Raw genomic sequence first — 20,167 nt, 5'->3', positions numbered from 1 at the left:
GGAAAGGAAAAAGAGCTGGAGAATAAAGCTATCAGAGGGCACGATGCGTATCGTTTTCCCAACAGAGACACAAGTAGCATAAGATATGTGAACCATGTTTGGTTGTGTGCCAGAGGTTTCTGCCAGCACATGACACTTACGGTGGGGTCATTCAGCAAGTTAAATACAGGCTAGCTGTAGATGTTGGGGGAGAGATCAACTCTGGTGAGTTACCTTACAAGGACAGGTGTTGGGTCTTCCCAATAATAAAAAATCTACATTGTCAGTGTGGCAATCCTCACAAAGAGAGGGTACCTTGGTTATCTGTATCAACCTGCAGTGGAGTCCCAGGGCCCCAAAGGCAACAGCAATGGCTTACTATATTTTGAAAGTGAAGTAACACGTTATCATCTATAGAGGCCTCCCCACCTTAAATCCAAAGTCTGCACAACTATCAACCTGCCAATTGCGTGGTTGACTGAAAAGTTGCTGATATCTGGGCCAAACTGCCCATCAGCTCCCTGTGGGGGGGGGGGAATAAAAGCAGTTGCCACAGCAACTAATTAATTTCCTAAGACATGCCGTACCATGTCAATGTACCATTTCTTCAGCTGGAGGCTTAAGCAGTAGAGAGTGCACATAGATACATAAGAAACTGCCTTATCCATCAATCCATCTAGTTCGGTATTGTTTACACTGACTAGCAACAGCTCACCAAAGTTTCAACCAGGGGCCTTTCCCAGCCCTATCTAGAGATGCTTGGGGTTCATCCTGGGACCATAGCTGTCAAGTTTTCCCTTTTCTCACGAGGAAGCCTATTCAGCATAAGGGAATTTGCCTTTAAGAAAAGGGAGAACTTGACAGCTATGCCTGGGACCTTCTGTAAGCAGAGCAAGTTATAAAATTTGCTTCCACCCATGGGTTACAGGAGGGATAGGCCTCACTGTGAACACAGAAAAATTTTCTTCTCTAATGAAATAAAGATATTAAGCCTGCAGTTATTTCATCGATACAAAACACTGACATATAAGACTCAAATCCTGCTATATTAAAATAAATGAGACAGAATCTTTTTGTTCTCTGTAAGAATCTACTGGAATGGAAAGGAGAAGTGTTGCTGCTGCTACCACACGACAATGGTGACATCATGCCAGGTCTAATTTTATATGCTAGTCAAAACCATTATAACAAACAAAGGTACCAGCAAAACCACAATGCAGAGCAAACTTTTAAATATAGCAGTAACATACACGATGTTGTATAATATTGTTGGATCGAGCCCAGTTGGTTGGACTTCTCAGCTGCTGTGGAACAGGTGTAGGAGGGGTTTTGCTAACTGTGTTCTAAATGCTTTAACTATTTGGAGACCCTTAATAGTGGGGCTACATTACAGTATTTCCTGTAGTTTAAGAGACCTCAACCTAAAACAACCAAGAAATAGTGTCCCCGGTTTTCAGATCTTTATAATTTTAGGAACTCTCTCCCCTCCTCCTCAACTTTGGTTTCCTTTTTCTGAAGTTTTCAAACAGATAAAACTTTAATATTATTATTATTATTATTATTATTAGTGCTTTTTCTCTAGAAAAAAGGGTGCCAGAACTCACCATGAACTTCTCCCTTGTTCTCTTATAATGGCAAGATCTGAGTTCTGGCAAGTTCTGGCTGAAAAAAAGACACCACCACCACCACTACTGGTTTAATGGCTGGCTGCATTTCAATCTGATTCTATTCTACGGATTCCTTTATTCTTATTGCATTAATGTTTCAATCTGAGGTTTCTTATTTTGCACAGTACCACCAGCCTTGAGAAGGCTTGGCTCTTAAAAAGCAAAATAAAGCAAAAACAAGAACCACTTTATCGGACAAATGAATCTGACACAATTAACCTACCGTAGAAACTCATAACACTGTATGTCCCTCACCCCTGGGTGCTCGGGTCTTTGCTCTACAACTTCCCAGGCAACAAAATCCGTTTAAGGGAACATCTAAAATGACGGTTATTCCCACTTTTCGAACCTACCAACCTTTACCTCAGAATTTACCTCAAAAACCTGCAGGGGTAGCGCGCGGCCTCCAGGGGGCGTAGCGAAATGACGCGCGACGTAGAGAACGCTGCACAAGGAACCTTCCCTCGTGCGCGCGCTCCGGTCTCCATGGAAACACGTTCCTTAGCAACCCCAGGTAGCCGAGTGGCGGTTTGAAAGCCTGAGAGCCTCAGTTTGAATGGGACGAGGATCGTGCGGGCGGACGCGAGGAGGAATGATGAGAGCCGGTGTTGGCTATAGTGAGTCAGGCGGGAGCGGGGAGGGGTTAAAAGTTAGCCGGGCGGGCGGGGAAAGCTTCCGGCATAGCTGCCAAGTTTTCCCTTTTCTCGCGAGGAAGCCTATTCAGCATAAGGGAAAATCCCTTAAAAAAAGGGATAACTTGGCAGCTATGGCTTCCGGCAGTATTAACACAACAGTATTAACAGTAACAGTATTAACACAAGGCTGCGTTGCAGGAACTCAGGAGTGCGGGCGCGGCAGGACGAGCGCCCCCAGTTTCGGGAGGCTGCGGGAGGAAGAGAAAGGCTCTCCCTTGGGGCGCCAAGACGCCGCAGCCGCAGGTGAGCTGACTCCTCTCACCTGGACGTCGACAGGCCTATGATGACACTTTTATTGTTATTATTGAAAACGATGCCCTGTCCTCCCTGGTTGGTGTAGGGATGCTGCGATGGGCAATGATGTAATCTCCTGCAACAGCACAGCGCCGTGGTGGGTTATTGTACCCACCCTTTTGTGAGATGTTTCCCTGCACCCTTCCTCCATCATAATGTGAAAATAACAGTTTTTTTAAAAAAAATTATCAGTGTGTAGCAGACTTCAGCACCGGGATGCGCCCTTGCACCTCTCCCCAAACTGCTTACTCTAGCAGTAGTAGCGGTAAAGTACTTCACTTCCACAGCTGTTCCCAACCTCCAGAACTATGGTTCCACTGAGTGCCACTACGGCAATTTTCTTTTTCCTGTGGTCAGCAGGGCAATGTCACTTATTTATTTATGGGATTTATACCCCTACACTTTAATTTAAAACAGTTTCTCCCAAATGTGGGTCTCCAGCAGTTTGGGGACTACAATTCCCATCATCCCTGGCCAAGGGCCCTGCTATAGGGATGGTGGAAGTTGTAGTGCAAAAAACAGCTGGAGATCAAAGTTTGGGAAGCACTGGTTTAAAAGGCTGTTGGAGGGGGCTTACCAAAATCAGTACTAAGATGGCTCACAAAGAGATGACCCATGGGGAGAAATGAATGGAGGAAAGAGGGGAAAACAAGGTTAAGCACAGGTTCTTCACATCACCATTCCTATAACCAGTGGTTCCCTGTGCAACCCTAAAATTCAGTGTGTGCGCACCCACGTCTTGCACTCCATTCTACAGCGTTGTTGTGGTGCAGCACAGTTCCCAGTGTGGCCGAACCACTTGTGTTACTCTAAAACCACCTCTGCTATAACACGGTCTGGCTGTCCTACTCATTGGTGAAGGGTATCTCTCCTCTGAAGCACTCCCCTGTCACACTATGGGGAGCTGAACTATGGATGGAGGCTCGTAACATTATACAGGAGGCAGCAACGAAAACCATCCCAAGGAAAAGGAAATGCAAGAAAGCAAAATGGCTGTCCAACGAGGCCTTACAAATAGCGGAGGAGAGGAGGCAAGCAAAATGCAAGGGAGATAGGGAAAGATACAGGAAACTGAATGCAGATTTCCAAAAAACAGCAAGGAGAGACAAGAGGGTCTTCTTAAATGAGCAATGCAAAGAAATAGAGGAAAACAATAGAATGGGGAAAACCAGAGATCTGTTCAAGAAAATTGGAGATATGAAAGGAACATTTCGTACAAAGATTACCATAATCAAGGACAAAAGTGGTAAGGACCTAACAGAAGCAGAAGACATCAAGAAGAGGTGGCCAGAATACACAGAGGAATTATATCAGAAAGATATGGAGGTCTCGTACACCCCAGGTAGTGTGGTTGCTGACCTTGAGCCAGACATCTTGGAGAGTGAAGTCAAATGGGCCTTAGAAAGCACTGCTAATAACAAGGCCAGTGGAAGTGATGATATTCCAGCTGAACTATTTAAAATTTTAAAAGATGATGCTGTTAAGGTGCTACACCCAATATGCCAGCAAGTTTGGAAAACTCAGCAATGGCCAGAGGATTGGAGAAGATCAGTCTACATCCCAATCCCAAAGAAGGGCAGTGCCAAAGAATGCTCCAACTACCGCACAATTGCGCTCATTTCACACGCTAGCAAGGTTATGCTTAAAATTCTACAAGGCAGGCTTAAGCAGTATGTGGACCGAGAACTCCCAGAAGTGCAAGCTGGATTTCGAAAGGGCAGAGGAACCAGAGACCAAATAGCAAACATGCGCTGGATTATGGAGAAAGCTAGAGAGTTCCAGAAAAACGTCTACTTCTGCTTCATTGACTATGCAAAAGCCTTTGACTGTGTCGACCACAGCAAACTATGGCAAGTTCTTAAAGAAATGGGAGTGCCTGATCACCTCATCTGTCTCCTGAGAAATCTCTATGTGGGACAAGAAGCTACAGTTAGAACTGGATATGGAACAACTGATTGGTTCAAAATTGGGAAAGGAGTACGACAAGGTTGTATATTGTCTCCCTGCTTATTTAACTTATATGCAGAATTCATCATGCGAAAGGCTGGACTAGATGAATCCCAAGCCGGAATTAAGATTGCCGGAAGAAATATCAACAACCTCAGATATGCAGATGACACAACCTTGATGGCAGAAAGCGAGGAGGAATTAAAGAACCTTTTAATGAGGGTGAAAGAGGAGAGCGCAAAATATGGTCTGAAGCTCAACATCAAAAAAACCAAGATCATGGCCACTGGTCCCATCACCTCCTGGCAAATAGAAGGGGAAGAAATGGAGGCAGTGAGAGATTTTACCTTCTTGGGCTCCTTGATCACTGCAGATGGTGACAGCAGTCACGAAATTAAAAGACGCCTGCTTCTTGGGAGAAAAGCAATGACAAACCTAGACAGCATCTTAAAAAGCAGAGACATCACCTTGCCGACAAAGGTCCGTATAGTTAAAGCTATGGTTTTCCCAGTAGTGATGTATGGAAGTGAGAGCTGGACCATAAAGAAGGCTGATCGCCGAAGAATTGATGCTTTTGAATTATGGTGCTGGAGGAGACTCTTGAGAGTCCCATGGACTGCAAGAAGATCAAACCTATCCATTCTTAAGGAAATCAGCCCTGAGTGCTCCCTGGAAGGACAGATCGTGAAGCTGAGGCTCCAATACTTTGGCCACCTCATGAGAAGAGAAGAATCCTTGGAAAAGACCCTGATGTTGGGAAAGATTGAGGGCACTAGGAGAAGGGGACGTCAGAGGACAAGATGGTTGGACAGTGTTCTCGAAGCTACGAACATGAGTTTGACCAAACTGCGGGAGGCAGTGCAAGACAGGAGTGCCTGGCGTGCTCTGGTCCATGGGGTCGGACACGACTAAACGACTAAACAACAACAACAATCTCTCCTCTGAAGCACTCCCCTGTCACACCAGATCAAATCCAGAAGTAGAGCTGCTGTGAATGTCTAGGTTAGGGGGACAGGAGAGTACCTGCCCACACAGTTCTTTCCTCAAACATCTGGTGGTTAGAATGATCACAGAACAGGGACTGATAGAGTTCCCCTCTTTCCTCGCTGATCTATGGCAGTTCTGGCTGACCTGCCCTCCTCAGAACCACCATTTCCCCTGCCTGGCCTGATCAGATCCAGGAGCAGGGCAGGTGACAGTTTCCAGGCCCAAAAAACAAGGCAGCTCCCTTCCATACAGTTCTTCCCCCGATGGCTCATTAACTGTGGAAAAGCATTTTTGTTATATCCTTAAATGGGGGTGCTCTGTTTAAGCCACTCACTGCACCTCATAGGGTATCCCTAGTCCATCTCTGTAGCAGCACCACAGGTCTCTCGCTCCCTCTATGGGCCAGGCTCAATGGGATGTGAAAGTTCCTTCCATTATAGCATTCCTGGCGTCTTATGTGCAGGGGCGTCTTACCCATAGAGGCTAGGGGCACCAGGGTGCCAAGTTCTGGAGGGCGCCAGGGAAGAGGCTGGATGCGGCACCTCCTGACATCAGCTCGCCACCCTCGCCCACCTCCGCCATGCCGCGCCGAAGCAGCACCGCACCCGGAGGCTCCGTCTGCCGTGGCCACCGCGGCATGGAGCGGCCAGCTGAACTGGGAGGCGCCGCATCCAGCCTCCGCCTCTTCCCCGCCGGAGGAGCTGCCCTCCAGCCGCCACCCACCTCCTCCAGCCCCACTGGCAGCACCGTCCTCCCTAAAAAAAAACTCTGGGAAAGGGGGGGGCGCTGAAGGGAGGTTTCCACCATGGTGCCAGATATGCTTAAAACGGCCCTGCTTACATGTTTTCAAAAAACTGCTGTAGCACATGTGTGAGTGGATATTTGGATGAGGGCACCAGGGGCAAAAAGGAAGTCACCTTATACTGAATAATTGGTCCATCTAGCTCAGTATTGCCTACTCTGACTGACAGCACCTTTCCAGGATTTCAGACAGGGATCTTTCCCACCCTACCTAGAAATAGCGCAGATTGGAACTGGGACCTTCTGCCTGAAAAGGAATTGCTCTATCACTGGGCTACAGCCTTTCCCAAGGTCTAACTCATGTGCTACAACAATGAGGCAAACCTACCCCTCCAGCAGAAGTGGCTGTCGGTTTCACCCTCCATGGGCAAAAGCCAATTGAGGGAGGAGGGCTTAAATCAGCCATAGCAACAAAGGCTAAACTGGCAGGAGAAGAACACATCTTCTTTGACCCTGTTGAATACTATTACCCAAAAGCAACAAGTTGTGCACGATAAATGATTCCTTATGGCTGTGGAAAATTTGACACATAGGCACATGGACTCAGTTGAGAGAATCATAGAATTGTAGAGTTACAAGCCCCTGTACAGCAGGAATCTTTTTGCCCAACATGGGGCTGGAACCCACAACCCTGAGATTAAGAGTCTCATGCTCTACTGCCTGAGCTATCCAGTGGCAGGTCTGTTCATATACGGTATTTTTCTCTATTTCTCAGGAATAAAATATTCTGGCATATCTTCTAGTATCAACCAGATTATATGATGGCAAATTTACTGCTGGATATAGTGTTCCAAACAGGCTTGGGACCTTTAATACTGTATGTAAATTTCCAAGCCTTAGAAATTATGACTTTTATAGAGGTAACAAAAAAGTGACATATATTTGTTCCCACTTTGGCATGAATACTGCATATGCTTACTAAGAACTAAACAGGCACATAAAAACACAGAATGTCAGAAGGAACAAGTGTAAATATGCATTAAGATGTTATTGATTTAGGGAACGCACCCTTGGTCTAGGTCAGGGATAGTGATTATGTAGTCTTTCAAAAGCTGTTGAGCTCCTACCATTGCTGACGACTGACCATGCTAGGTGGGGCTGATGGGGTTGGAGTCCAATAGCATCTGAAGGGTCATAGATTCTCCACTCCTGGTCAAAGTACTAAAGTTTAAAGCCTCCAGACATTCCAACATTATATTCTTCGGGGCTTATTGCACTGATTTTTCAGATAAATCTGCTTCAGGAAGAGATGGGCAAGTCCAGCCACCATCAGCATTAAAAGTAAGTTTATCTGGTTTGGATTTTGGGGGGTGGGCTGAGGGATAATATCCTTGCTAAAATACATAAATAATGGCTAGAAAAGAAGGTGGTTCACTATGGATTTTAACCTTATTAAAGTTCTTTAGGCTGTTACCTTGTTCTTACATAATATGTTGTTAAGATTGTCCAGCCTGTGCTCCTGCAGCTGTCTACCAGTTCCATCAGGTGCCCCAGCTGGGACCCTACCTGCCTGCACACTGGATCACCATAATTTTACATGCTCTGGTTACCTCGCACTTGGACTACTGCAATGCACTCTACATGGGGCTACCTTTGAAGGTGACTCAGAAACTACAACTAATCCAGAATGCGGCTGTCACACTGGTGACTGGGAGTGGCCGCCTGGACCATATAACATCAGTCCTAAAATATCTATATTGGCTCCCAATACATTTCTGAGCACAGTTAAAAGTATTGGTGCTGACTTTTAAAGCCCTAAATGGTTTTGGCCCTGTATACCTGAAGGAGCGTCGCTACCCCCATTGTTCAGTCTGGATACTGAGATCCAGCTCCAAGGGCCTTCTGGCAGTTCCCTCATTGCGAGGTTACAGGGAACCAGGCAGAGGGCCTTCTCAGTAGTGGTGCCCGCCCTATGGAACACCCTCCCATCAGATGTCAAAGAATTAAATATATAGCTTACTTTTAGAAGACATCTGAAGGCAGCCCTGTACAGGTAGGTTTTTTAATGTTTGCGTTTCTTTAAGATAAAAAGAGAACATGGGCTTGCCTCATTATCCTGAAGCATTTGGATAACCCGATCCAAAGATAATGACTTTTCTTTTGGCAGCAATGTTGTGAACATAGTACAGAATTCAACATGCACAATACAGATATTGAATATACCTAGATCAACTGTTTTCAAAACCGTACATGACCTAAAGAGAGATCACTGTCTAACAGAGCAATCAAATTCTTTCTCTGCCCAGTTTAGCCAGCCAGCAAAGAGGAGTCCCACCAGCAGGACTCAGTGGAAAAACTCAAAATGTGTTCTGGGGGCAGAGGCTGAGCTGAGCTGGCATGGGATCCATAGGATCCTGAGCAGGTCTCAGTACTGTTGTGCAGTGATGAGACCTGATCTGGGCCTGATGGCTGCACCAGCTTGGAGTCAGATCAGTGATCAGGCCTGGATTTGGCTCTGCCATTGTGCCCTGCCATACCTTCAACCATTTCCTCCTGCTACAATGGTATGCAGTTTATATCTGGTAAGATAATAGCAAGTAAAGATCACAATCTAGGCATAGGGGGGGGAAGTGCAGACTATTACAGAATATACAGAATTTGTCTAATTAATTAATTTTACAATATAGATCCTACAACAGCAGTTGGATTCATTTCAAGCCCTTCGACAACAAACTTTGCAGAATGTCAGCATGGTAAGACCAAGCCCTCAACAAGGTTTAATTCCTCATTCAATACACAACCTTTCTAAAGGCCTCTAATATTCGCATGTTGCTTTTACATGTCAACTGTTTCTTGTTATTCTCCTGCTCTGGATCACCTCATCCTCTCAAAATTCCTTGCAATGATCACCTGCCACTTGGTTCCCCAATTTCAAATACAGGTAGTAGATAAATTGCTGCTGGCTGGCTATTGGACACTTTGTATAAATGCCTGTGGTGAAGAAGGCTGTTTCACGTGTCAAATCACCTTCCCTTTTCTTTTTCCAGTGATTCCCACTCCTACAATATATGGTTATACATACTGTATATATATCAAAGTTCTGATAAACTGTGGGGTTTTCCCATTGTGGAAGCAAGAAGGGACTGGTCATGCTTGCCAACAATATACGTATGCATATATAAATATTATTGTTTTGTTTATTTCAGAGGTTCCAGAGTAAATAGTATAGTCAGAGATACCATGGTTTGCTATCCAGCAACACATCTGATAATTAGTAATACTAAATATTTAAATGCTGCAAATGCTGCAGGGTGGGGTGGTGGCGGCAAGTCCCACTGAACTCAGTGGAACTTACTTCTGAGTATGTGACATGCATACAGTTGTACTCGAGTATTTTTAAGAATAAAAATAAGTTGCTACCAGGCTTAAAACATGGGTGTGGTTCTCCCAATATTAGTGGGCTGCTACAATTCCCATCATCCTTCACTATTGGCCATGCTTCTTGGAGATGACGCAAGCTGGAGTCCAACAATGTCTTGAGGGCCATGGCTTCCCACCTCTGCCTTTAAACCAATATACAGTAAAAAGGATGAAAGCAGGAGAAGGATAACTATCTCACTTCCTGTTTCTTCAGGTTCAGTCTGAAATCAACCATATACTTAATAAAAATGTAACTGAAATGAAGAGTCCAGAATTTATTCCAGACAATTTACTTTTGACCAGCTCACCTATCAATACTACTATGGTATGTGGGGTTGTTTTGCTGACAATAAGTATATAATGGCATTTTACGGTTCAAAGGAACTAATCCCTCGGCTGAATTTACCATCACTTCTGATCCAGAGAGCAGTCCATGTAATATGCACCACAGTGCTCCATAAAGTAGAGAGCAAGTGCACTGTCACTTAGGATATAAATAATTCTCCTTGACTTTGTGACATTATAATCTTTCCTGAGGTCAGGAGCTGGAATCAGGCATAGATCAGCAATAAAACTAAAGCATGGTGTCAGTTTATTCAAAGAAACCAAACAGCACAGACCTAGTGATCCAAGCAACTCTTCCCAATAGGTCTTGCCCCAATGAAACAGTTGCAAGGATTGAAGGTCCCTGCCTTCCCACCACTCTCTATGGCTCCTTCTCTCCAGGGTCTTTCCCAAGCAGTCGCAAACTGCAACTGTGCAAATCCAATCCCTTGTTGAATCACTCTTTGCTTTCCGCTACTATTAATGATTTTTTAAATGCCTTAAAAGCTAGATAGTGTACAATGATTATATGGAAACAAACCAACCCTGCCCAGAGCCCTACCATCTTAAAAACAAGCACCCGCACATAATAACTCAAGATGGAAAGGAGAGAAGAAGGGACACAAAAAGAAAGGGAGGCATAACTAGAGGTCATAAATTGGGGAGAGCTAACATACTTTCAAATGCTGTTCAGACAGTTGCAAAGAGAGAAAGGTGCAGATGTCCGGAGGCAGTGATTCTGTGGAATAAAATCTGTACCAAAACCTATATTCCCTTTTGAAAACAGCCACTTTATGCAACTCATTGGTGGTTCCTAGCTATGTTTCCTCGGTTGTTAAATACTGAAGGCCTTCTGATTTGACTGTTATCCTCTTTCTCCCTCTCTCAGCCAAGAGGGCATCAAGAAGCGCTGTTGTTGAAGAAAAAACTTCATCTTGGTAACAGACCAGGTTCCAGTAATTGTCTACAAACCAATTTCAACACTGTATTTGGAAAGCCGGTCACAGGTGAATGCATTCCAGATCAGGTTCTATCAAAATATATAGCAGTTGAAAACCATGCCCCAACATGTAGAAATAAAGGTATTCTGCCTCAGAATACTGACCAAATATTGAAGAGGTCTGCCAACAACTTTTCCTCCCCATCTTTTATTGGTCTGGAAGCAGAAGAGATGACTCTTCAAAGGGAGAAGAAAAATCAGGATGAACCCAAAGTGTGCATGGCATTCCGTAAGTATGAGGAGGAAGAGGAAGAGGAGTCCTTGACTGAGAGTGTGAGTTCTTCTTTCAAGGATACGAAAGAGGACGACAAAAAGACCTGTAAGCATGAACTATTTACTTTTGAACTTCAAAACTCTCCTAATGTTATGAGTGGTAAAGACAATGATTCTGGTTATCTGTCAGAACAGGATCTAATAGAAAAGGGAATGTCATATGAGGATTTTAAATCTAGGGGAATTTCAGAACTAGAGGATTCTGATGAGTTGCATATTAAAGAAAATATTGCACAAGCAGCATATGATAGAAAGCGCCAGATGAATTTCCTGTCCAAATACAGACCAACAAAGATAGACCAACAAAGGCAGCTGCTTAGCACAAACCAAGAGTTCAGAAAACGCCAGGAATTCTGTGATGCTGTGTCTGATGAATATGTTAAAAAAGTTAGATGGTTGGATACATCTGACAGAGAACCTGAACATGTCTGTAATAAGGTGATGAGCCATGAAGATGAAAATGAATTGAAACCTCTTACTGACATTATACAGTCTCTGACAGAGCAAAATTCAAAATATCAGAAGCAAATCAAGGATTTGCATGATGAGAAGAATAGCCTTCAAGAAAGGCTAGTTAAATCTGATGAAGATTGCAAGGAATGCCTTAAAGAAGTGAAAAGACTACTGAAGAAATGCAAGGAGTTTCAACAGCAAAAGTCAGCTCTGGAAGAAAAGCAGGATCAGCTTTATTCTCAAAATCAACGTATGATGTGTGAGATAAATGATTTACAACAGAAAGACCAGAAAACACAGGAAACTTTGGCTTTTTCCACACAGGAAAAAAGCGATCTGATTGTGTCCTTAAAAAAATTGGAAAAACAAGTTTCAACCCTTCAAGAAGAAAATAAGAAACTAGGCGGGGAAGTACTTCAGCTAACAGACAACAAGGGTTTGTTGGAAAAGGTGGTTGGAGAAAACCAGAATGAAATGCAACAACTGAAGATAAATGAGAAGACTACGCTATCAAATCTGGAGGCTCTTATTAGGATGACGCAGTCGCTTAAAGATGAAAAACTGAGTCTTGAAAAGGCATTGCAGGAGGTGCTCACTGCGAAAGAAGTCCTGCAGAAGGGGCTTGAAGAGGCCCAGTCAGGCAGAACTAATGCTGAGGAAAAACTTCTGATGGAACGTAAAAGTACAAAAATAGAAATCGGAGTTTTGAAAACTAACTTGTCAAACATGGAACGAGAGTGTGAGAGGATGAGAATGGTAGTAGCAGACATGACAGATGAAAACCACGTTCTTAAAAAGGAGCTGAGTGCATATAAACAGGAGGCTTCTGATTGCAGAAATAAAACAAGAATACTGAGCGAGCAGCTCCTGCTGATGGAAAATGAAATACGCTCTACGGAGAACGAGAGAGATGTGTTGCAGTTTGAAGCACGCCGTCTCCAAAAGAATAATGCTAGCCTCAGGGACCAAGTTACGGCTTTGGTCGATCAACAATTTAAGCAAAGGCATAATTCCAGAAGCCAAAAGCAAAACGACCAATTTGCAGATTCCAGTGAAATCTGTGAAGAAATATCTAGCTATCAGCATATTTCTTTAATACATAACTCACCAGGTATGTTTTGCTTTTTGATATGTAAAATTCAACTCACTTCTAAGTCTTTATTATTCTGAGGGAAATGGTAGTTGGTATGATCCTTAGGCTTAATGTAAAATAAAAGAATAAATGCTTAGATTAAAAACAAGAAGAAATCACTGGTAATGCCTGAAATTTTAGGGTGCAATTCATCAGGCCTTTCCCCTCCTCTCAGGCAAGACCCTTGGACATGTGCGAGGCAGTCATTTCTTGAAGTGCACTTAGGTATATAACTCATATAGTCATTTAGTGGTTCCTCTTCTCAATATGCCCTTGACCCAGAAGTATTCCAGACCTGAGCATGAGGTCTGGACACAACTGGACTTGTGTGGGGAAAATTTTGTGCACTCAATCTATAGATATTTTCAGCCGCAACCAGTTATGAGAGAAATTGCTAGGTATAGCTGATTTTTAAAACACATTCAATTTTGTCTGTGTTACATATAAAAATTTTCAATGAATTCAGCTTTTTATAAATTTATAGTTCTGGTAAGAAGAGTTTTTAAAGTGACTTTTCCTCTTAAATGTGTGTAGAATATGACCCTGACAGATGCTTTTTATTCAGTTAAGTCATAAATGGGGAGAAATTTATTTAAGAAACTGGGAGAAATTCATTTAATGTTGATAAAGAGCTGATCATAAGAATTCTTAGCTTTGATTGCTTTTGGAATTGGTTTAAACTAACCCTACCATCAGTGAAATATTAGCATTAGCTTCAGTGACTTATTTGATTGATTGATTTGATTGATTCCTGAGACATCATGGTTATATAGGCTTGTAGATACCACAGTCTCCAACTGGGGGGTTTTTCTTAAAGAAAGCTGTCTTTTTTTCCAGGCAGTTCCAGACAAACGCCAACAATCTGTCCTTCAAAGAAAGCATAATAAAATTTTCTTCTTTGAAACCTGTTTTTAAACTCTCCTATCCATTTACTCGTACCTACGGGACCACCCCTCCATCCCTCGTACCTACGGGACCACCTCTCCTGGTATGCCCCGCAGAGGACCTTAAGGTCCACAAATAACAATATTTTGGAGATCCCGAGCCATAAGGTGGCTAGATTGGTCTCAACTAGGGCCAGGGCCTTTTCAGTATTGGCCCCAACTTGGTGGAACGCTCTCTCACAGGAGGCCAGGGCCCTGCGGGATTTGACATCTTTCCGCAGGGCCTGCAAGACAGAGCTGTTCTGCCTGGCCTTTGGGCTGGACTTAGTCTGACCACTATGGTTCCCCCCCCCTCCCTTATGGTTTTGATTTGGGCCATTTTAAAATGAGGCTGCATTTTAAAAAAAATTAAATCTAAATTGTATTTTAATCCACATTTTAATCAATTGTTTTCCTTTCTTTTATGTTTTATTGTAATTTTATTGATGTCCGCCACCCTGAGCCCGGTTCTCACTGGGGAGGGCGGGGTATAAATAAATTTTTATTACTACTACTACTACCAGTACTACTACCACCATTTCCCCTTAAATCTTTGAATAAAAAATTGGGATGATGTTTTTCAGGTAACCAATGATAATGAAGTTTTAAACTTCTTTTTTCACATCATATCGTTGCCTAATCCAGTATAGTATATACATACAGTACCTGATTGCTAAACAAGCAATAATGTAGCCTGTTGAACTAGCAGAAGATACAGAATTATAACATCAAGTTCTAACAATACCCGGAAACAAAACCACCACATTGAGACAACTGTATAGGGAAGAGTGCATTAGTCAAATATGTTTCATATCCTGCATGCATCAAAGTAGTTTGTTTTGCTTCCAAAGAGCAGGCCATATGAGAAGATAAAAATATTTCCTTTTGAAATTAAATCCTGTTAGCTCAATCCAGTTAATCATTGTAAATTTTGGTAGCAGCTATGCACAATATATGCACATTTTAAAATGCTTTACACCACAAGCCTATACCTGCATGCTCAGAAGATGAAATGTATGTAAAACACAATCTTATATATTTCTATATGACCGCCATAATGAAGTTGCACTAATATTGACTTACTGAATTAATAATTTCTAGGACAACCTGTTACCCTCCAGATGTTGTGGATTTCCAACAGCCCCCAGCCATTATGGTCAACGGTCAATGATGATGGGAGCTATAGTCTACACAACATCTGGAGGGCACCATGTTGATTTCTTTTGCTCTCAGATGATCCCACTGTCATGGTCAGACCACTTCCTGGTGAGAAGTACCAACTTGCCCCTTTAGCACTGGGAAACCTGTTAGAATGGCTTGAATCTAGAGACTTGAGTCCAATGGATTTCTGAATGCTCTGGGAGACTTTCAGGTGGATAGAAATGGTGATCTTGTGAAGGCCCTTGTCTCACTAAAGGCACTAAGATGCAGAGGACCAGAGATATGATTGCTCCTGAATGCCCTCTCTGACAATGTGGAGCATATTTGGCTTCCTGGTACACTGGGGAACTACATGCAGTGAGACAGGCTGGATGATTGCCAGAAAGCAGGTGACGGAAATACTACTGCAAAGATGACTGAACATGCATTAAGAGCACATAACCATGCTCGCAGCATGGCAGTGAAAGCAGCAAAGGCAGCCTATTTTGCTGCTTCTACTGTGTCCTCATGAAATTGGCCAGCATAACACTTCCGGGTGGGCCAAGACTGTTAACAACTATAGCGGTGGATGAGGCTCAAGATACCTACCTCGGATACCTACCTCATTTTACCAACTTCAGTTGCTAAGATAACTGGCTATTCCTGGATCAGGATAGCTTGCACACAGTTGTGCATGCATCAGTAACCTCATGGCTTGATTACTGCAATGTGCTCTTTGCAGGGCTGCCCTTGGGGTTGGTCTGGAATCTGCAGCTGCTGCAGCCTGCCAAGATTAGGTTGCAAACGACCACCATATAACAGTTTGCTTGCAGGATTTGTACTGGCTGCCGATATGCTACTGGTCTACGTTCAAATAGTTGGTTCTAACATATAAGGCCTCATACAGTTTAGCACCAGCTTACTTGAGAGATTGCCTTAGCCCTTATATACCCAGTAGATCACTGTGGTCTGTTGGCAAATTTCTTCTGTAAATTCCAAAGATCTCAGAAGCCTGATCAGAGCAGGGCTTTGAGTGTGGCTGCCGCTTCTATGGAATAGTGTTCATCTCACTATGACAGGTCTCCACCTGCACTTTCTGGAAACAATTGAAGACATTTTTTCCCCTATAGGCTTCCCCAACTGGATGAATGGATCTTTTCTGTGAATGTGTGTTTAGTAGTTTTAGCTTTGTTTAAAATGTATCTGCTTCTTGAGAGTTTTTATTCGTTTTTGCTACCGGTATTTTTATTGTACAACACCTTGAGATGATTCTGTAGATTAATAATCACAGACTCATTGAAGGGACTCCAAGGGTAATCTACTGCAACCCGTTGCAATACAGGGTGGTTATATTGTTAGCAATATCTAGGGTCTATATTTTTCTGCTACCTATATTTCTATAGTCTATGAAGCATAGTTTACAACCCTGCATGTTCCTTTGACAACAGTAGTCAGATTTTGAAAATTTGTAAATCTTTGGCCTGTTCCTTGTGTTTCTTTTGTGATTTGTTGGCCACACCTTTATATGCATGTATAGTATAATTGGTACTGAAGCTGAAGCAAATCCAAACCACTGGTGTCTAGGACTTTCTACATACAGTAGTTACACCAAGCATTTGATATGCTATTTTTTTCATAGAATGCCACATCAACCAAATATATGCAGTTACTGTCAGTGGCATCAGTCTCTTCAATAGACCTGGTGCTATGTGGAGTCCATATAAACTATTTTACCACACATTTTGTAATGAATAATGCCACGTCTGTGCAAATAGTGTCCATGCCAGGGGGTCATAAACATACCCACTGCAAAATGCACAGAGATCCTATTTCAGACAGACTGCTGAAGCAGCCTCTGCATTATTTACATACACACAAAAAGGCCGTAAAAGTTTATGAGTGACTGCATATTAATGTTACTTCAGTTGAAAGAGTGATAGCTTGTAAAAAATTCAAACCCTTTGGTGTCTGCCCATAAGAATTAATATGTGAACCCATTACACCTCTTCTGACACAATGCAGCAATTTCATTTTATGCAATGGTGTATATATCTGTATTCTGGCAATTGCATTATATTGCAGGTAAGCAATCAATGCATGTCTATATTTGCAAATCTTGGGGAGGGGGATTTATGCCTGTCATAAAAGTATAGGAGCATGAATATTTTAGGGCCTTTTTGTTTACAATGTGAATTCTAATTTCAATCATTTGCTTTTTGAAAATTGAATTAATATATTGATGATGTCCGAACACATCTAAAACAAGCTTCCCTCCAATTATAATTATACCTAATGCAATTTCCTGTGCTCTGTGCACATAGGATTGGGCATCACCTTCCCAACTCCAATGCAAGAGCACAAGTAAGTCCCTATGTAGCACAGGTGGTTCCCCCTGCCTACTGCCATGGCATAAAAGTGAAGTGTGACAGTGGCAGCATCCTCTAGCCCCTTCACAGAACATTTCAAGTCTTCCAAACTTTTAGGGGTTACAGAAGGTGGCAAAAATGTCACTGTAGGGTTCAAAGGTAGGGACTTTCATGCCAAGTAAATTGAAGCCAAACAGCTCTGCTCCATCCTTTAGTAACTTAAATGGAGCAAGCCTCTGCTTAGGACCGATTAACAGGCTTAGGCAATTTATTTGCTCTGTATTTATGAATACAGAGAAAAATCCACGTGATAAAAATCAGACAAGAAGAAAGCTTTCAGTTGTGGTTACAAGTACTGCAATAATCAGGATGATTGTTCCACATTTAAATGTGAAACAGATTAAGTATATAAACTTGCTTGTGTGTGGCACTTACCATGTTGTCCTTTACTGGAAGATGATAGCTGTTGCTGAAATAACCCTTTCCTAGACATCTCAACAGAACTTTCCTACACACTAAGGTCAAGGTTTAAAAGGTCTTGCAAAGGCAGGGATGTTGTCTGTCAACGGAATACACCCTTTGTCCTCCTCTTTGGCAGAATCATTGAGCTCTTGTAAGGCTAACTTTTGAGTACATTGAGCGCCCCACTAACTTACCTATGAAGCAAGGACCTAGGAAGAAGAGAAAGTTAAACTACCCTGTCCCTCTCAAGTCTGCATACTATATTATTTGTTCCTAAACATCTAAGGGAGAGATATATACTTCTCAAACAGGGAAGGAAAGCTTGTTTTACATCATATCAGCTGTGGGAACTCCACTGCAAATAATTAAATTGGTTAGTTAATTAGATCTTAAAGCTATCTTATCTTCTTTCCTAACATTTCCAATTTGGTAGAGTGTGGAAAGATTTCTGAAATCCGAAAGAAACTGGAAGAGGAGGAACTCTATACAGAAAAGAAGCAGAACACCACCAAGAAGCTCTACAGTGCTTTTTCAGTCAGCTGCACCACATCCGTCATAAAAGAGTCAGGTTTCCCAACTGCTGTGCGGAAGAAATATAGCACTATTTGCTCTGCTACTTAGTGCTTTAAGGGTTCTGCCCACAGAAGTTAAGCACTACTCTGACTTCCAATTGCTGTGCCTGAGAAGCATAACAAAGAGCAGAGCAATCAGAAATCCAAGTACTATGAAAGAAACTAACTTGAGGTTGTAGATGAGAAAGAGATTTGAGCTGTACACCCATAATACATATTTATGGTTACTTTTATACTATCAGCTGGAGCTTTTTCCTCAAAGAATGAAACACCTGACAATGTTTTGAATGATATTTTATGCTATTTCAATTCTAAGAAAGGAGATAATCATCTGAGCTCTGTCATAATTGTTCACTGAAAATAAAAGGAGGCAAACTGGAAATAAAGACAATTGCTGGTGAAATGTAAAATTTGAGTATTGTACACAAACCAGTCTTCATTTAAAAATCTTTGCATTCAAAACACTTGAAAGAGTTTTATTATTGCTGTGTTTATATCTTAATGTTTCTTTGGCCACTATTTGTGGTTGGTAGAGAAAAACAAAACTAAAGTGGAAGTTAAGGGTACTTTGCAGGAAACCATAATCCTAGGTCATTCCATTAAGGACATCTTAGCTAATTATTCATATGAGTTATTGAACATAATAAAAGAGGCAAACACTTTTTTTAGATCATGCATTTAGAAAATGGACTACTTAGAAAATTCATTTCCTCTTCTCTTTTTCATAGGAACAAATGCTCCTTCTAAGATAGTGTCTGCCATTTATAGTTCTTCCAGTAAACCAATGGTGTTTTTTAAATAAGAATAATAATAAAAACCCTGCTACCCAGAGTAGCATCAGAACCATATTTTAAAGTTATCCAAAAGCATTTTAAATGGATCTGTTGATTAATCACCCACTGCATTCCTATCAAAGCAATAATAGCATTGTGTCTAGATTGAAATAGGGGGGTAAGGAAGAGAGATCTGCAGACTTTAAAGGTTCACCATGATAGCAAAAGAAGGGAGGAAATGGAACACTTGGAATAGTCTCTCACCATGGAGCTTTTGGAGTTGCAACCATAGGAAGGGGGCTTTGGGGATCTGGATTCCCAGATATTCCTTCAACTTTAATTTTAGAAACTTAATTTTTTTTAAAAAAATATGAGAACGTGATATCCAGTGTTAGACACACTCAGAGTAGACCCACTAAAATCAATTAGCTTGTGTCCATTGTTTTCAATTGGTCTACCCTTGAGCATGACTCACAATGGATATCACCCTGTCTCACAGCACAGAACCAGCCCTTATCTGCATGCCTATACCCTAGATTCCATTCTTGTAGCCATACTAGAGTGTTTAGGAACCCAACCAAATAGCCTTTAGTAGATCAATGTCTATTAACTAGGACCAGACTAGATATCCATAACAAGATCTTGTAAATGGTTGGACATAAGCTTGAGGTTCATCAAGTGCAAGTATTTATTTTTGCTAGTGCTACATACAATCAAAATAACATTTATACCAAAATATAATTTACATTTTATATACATTATTTATAAATATATTATCTATTTCTTTATGTATATAAAGAATATATTCATAAAACATCGTCGTGTGTGGTAAACAGTTTGGCAAAGGATAGCCATATTTGACATATTTCCCACAATTTTTTTTTATTTGCTTCAGATACCTTGAGCTGTTAAAATGCTACTGTTTGCAGAATCTAAAAAGTTCATTCACCTTGCTTTGGTGCAGCTAATATGACATCACTTGCGGATTCGTATAGTTTGTTGCATTTAATGATCTGAAA

The 20,167-nt window shown here is 42.0% G+C and overlaps 2 protein-coding genes across 6 annotated transcripts in view; one reads left to right on the top strand and one right to left on the bottom strand.

The window, feature by feature from the left end:
- Positions 1–20,167, bottom strand: part of CFAP96 (cilia and flagella associated protein 96) — a 103,047-nt gene that overhangs the window by 72,572 nt on the left and 10,308 nt on the right. For 2 of the 5 annotated variants that reach the window (XR_009558164.1, XM_060278768.1), the window contains exon 7: positions 20,098–20,161. Coding sequence is in view for 4 of the 5 variants with exons in the window: in XM_060278768.1 (XP_060134751.1) it covers positions 20,113–20,161 (49 nt within the window). In the remaining variant the exon portion in view is untranslated. Of the gene's footprint in view, positions 1–7,664; positions 8,388–13,063; positions 20,162–20,167 lie in introns of those variants that run through there. The other 3 variants (XM_035114088.2, XM_035114089.2, XM_060278769.1) reach the window with 2 other exon arrangements.
- Positions 2,370–13,075, top strand: CCDC110 (coiled-coil domain containing 110). The gene is made up of 5 exons (XM_035112071.2): positions 2,370–2,584; positions 7,599–7,651; positions 8,998–9,063; positions 9,945–10,055; positions 10,944–13,075. Exons 1-5 carry the CDS (start codon positions 2,413–2,415, stop codon positions 12,948–12,950), a joined length of 2,409 nt encoding a protein of 802 aa, XP_034967962.2. The 5' UTR covers positions 2,370–2,412; the 3' UTR covers positions 12,951–13,075.

Source organism: Zootoca vivipara, chromosome 9, assembly GCF_963506605.1.
Source record: "Zootoca vivipara chromosome 9, rZooViv1.1, whole genome shotgun sequence".
Lineage (NCBI taxonomy): Eukaryota > Metazoa > Chordata > Lepidosauria > Squamata > Lacertidae > Zootoca > Zootoca vivipara.
The sequence above is the reverse complement of the archived record's forward strand: the minus strand, read 5'-3'. Positions and strand labels throughout refer to the sequence as shown.

Coding starts and splice junctions, on each gene's coding strand:
- CCDC110 (XM_035112071.2), top strand. CDS start 2,413: ATGGCTTCCGGCAGTATTAACACAACAGTATTAACAGTAACAGTATTA. Junction 7,652..8,997: donor AGCCACCATCAGCATTAAAA/GTAAGTTTATCT, acceptor TTTACAATATAG/ATCCTACAACAGCAGTTGGA. Junction 9,064..9,944: donor CTTTGCAGAATGTCAGCATG/GTAAGACCAAGC, acceptor CTGTTTCTTCAG/GTTCAGTCTGAAATCAACCA.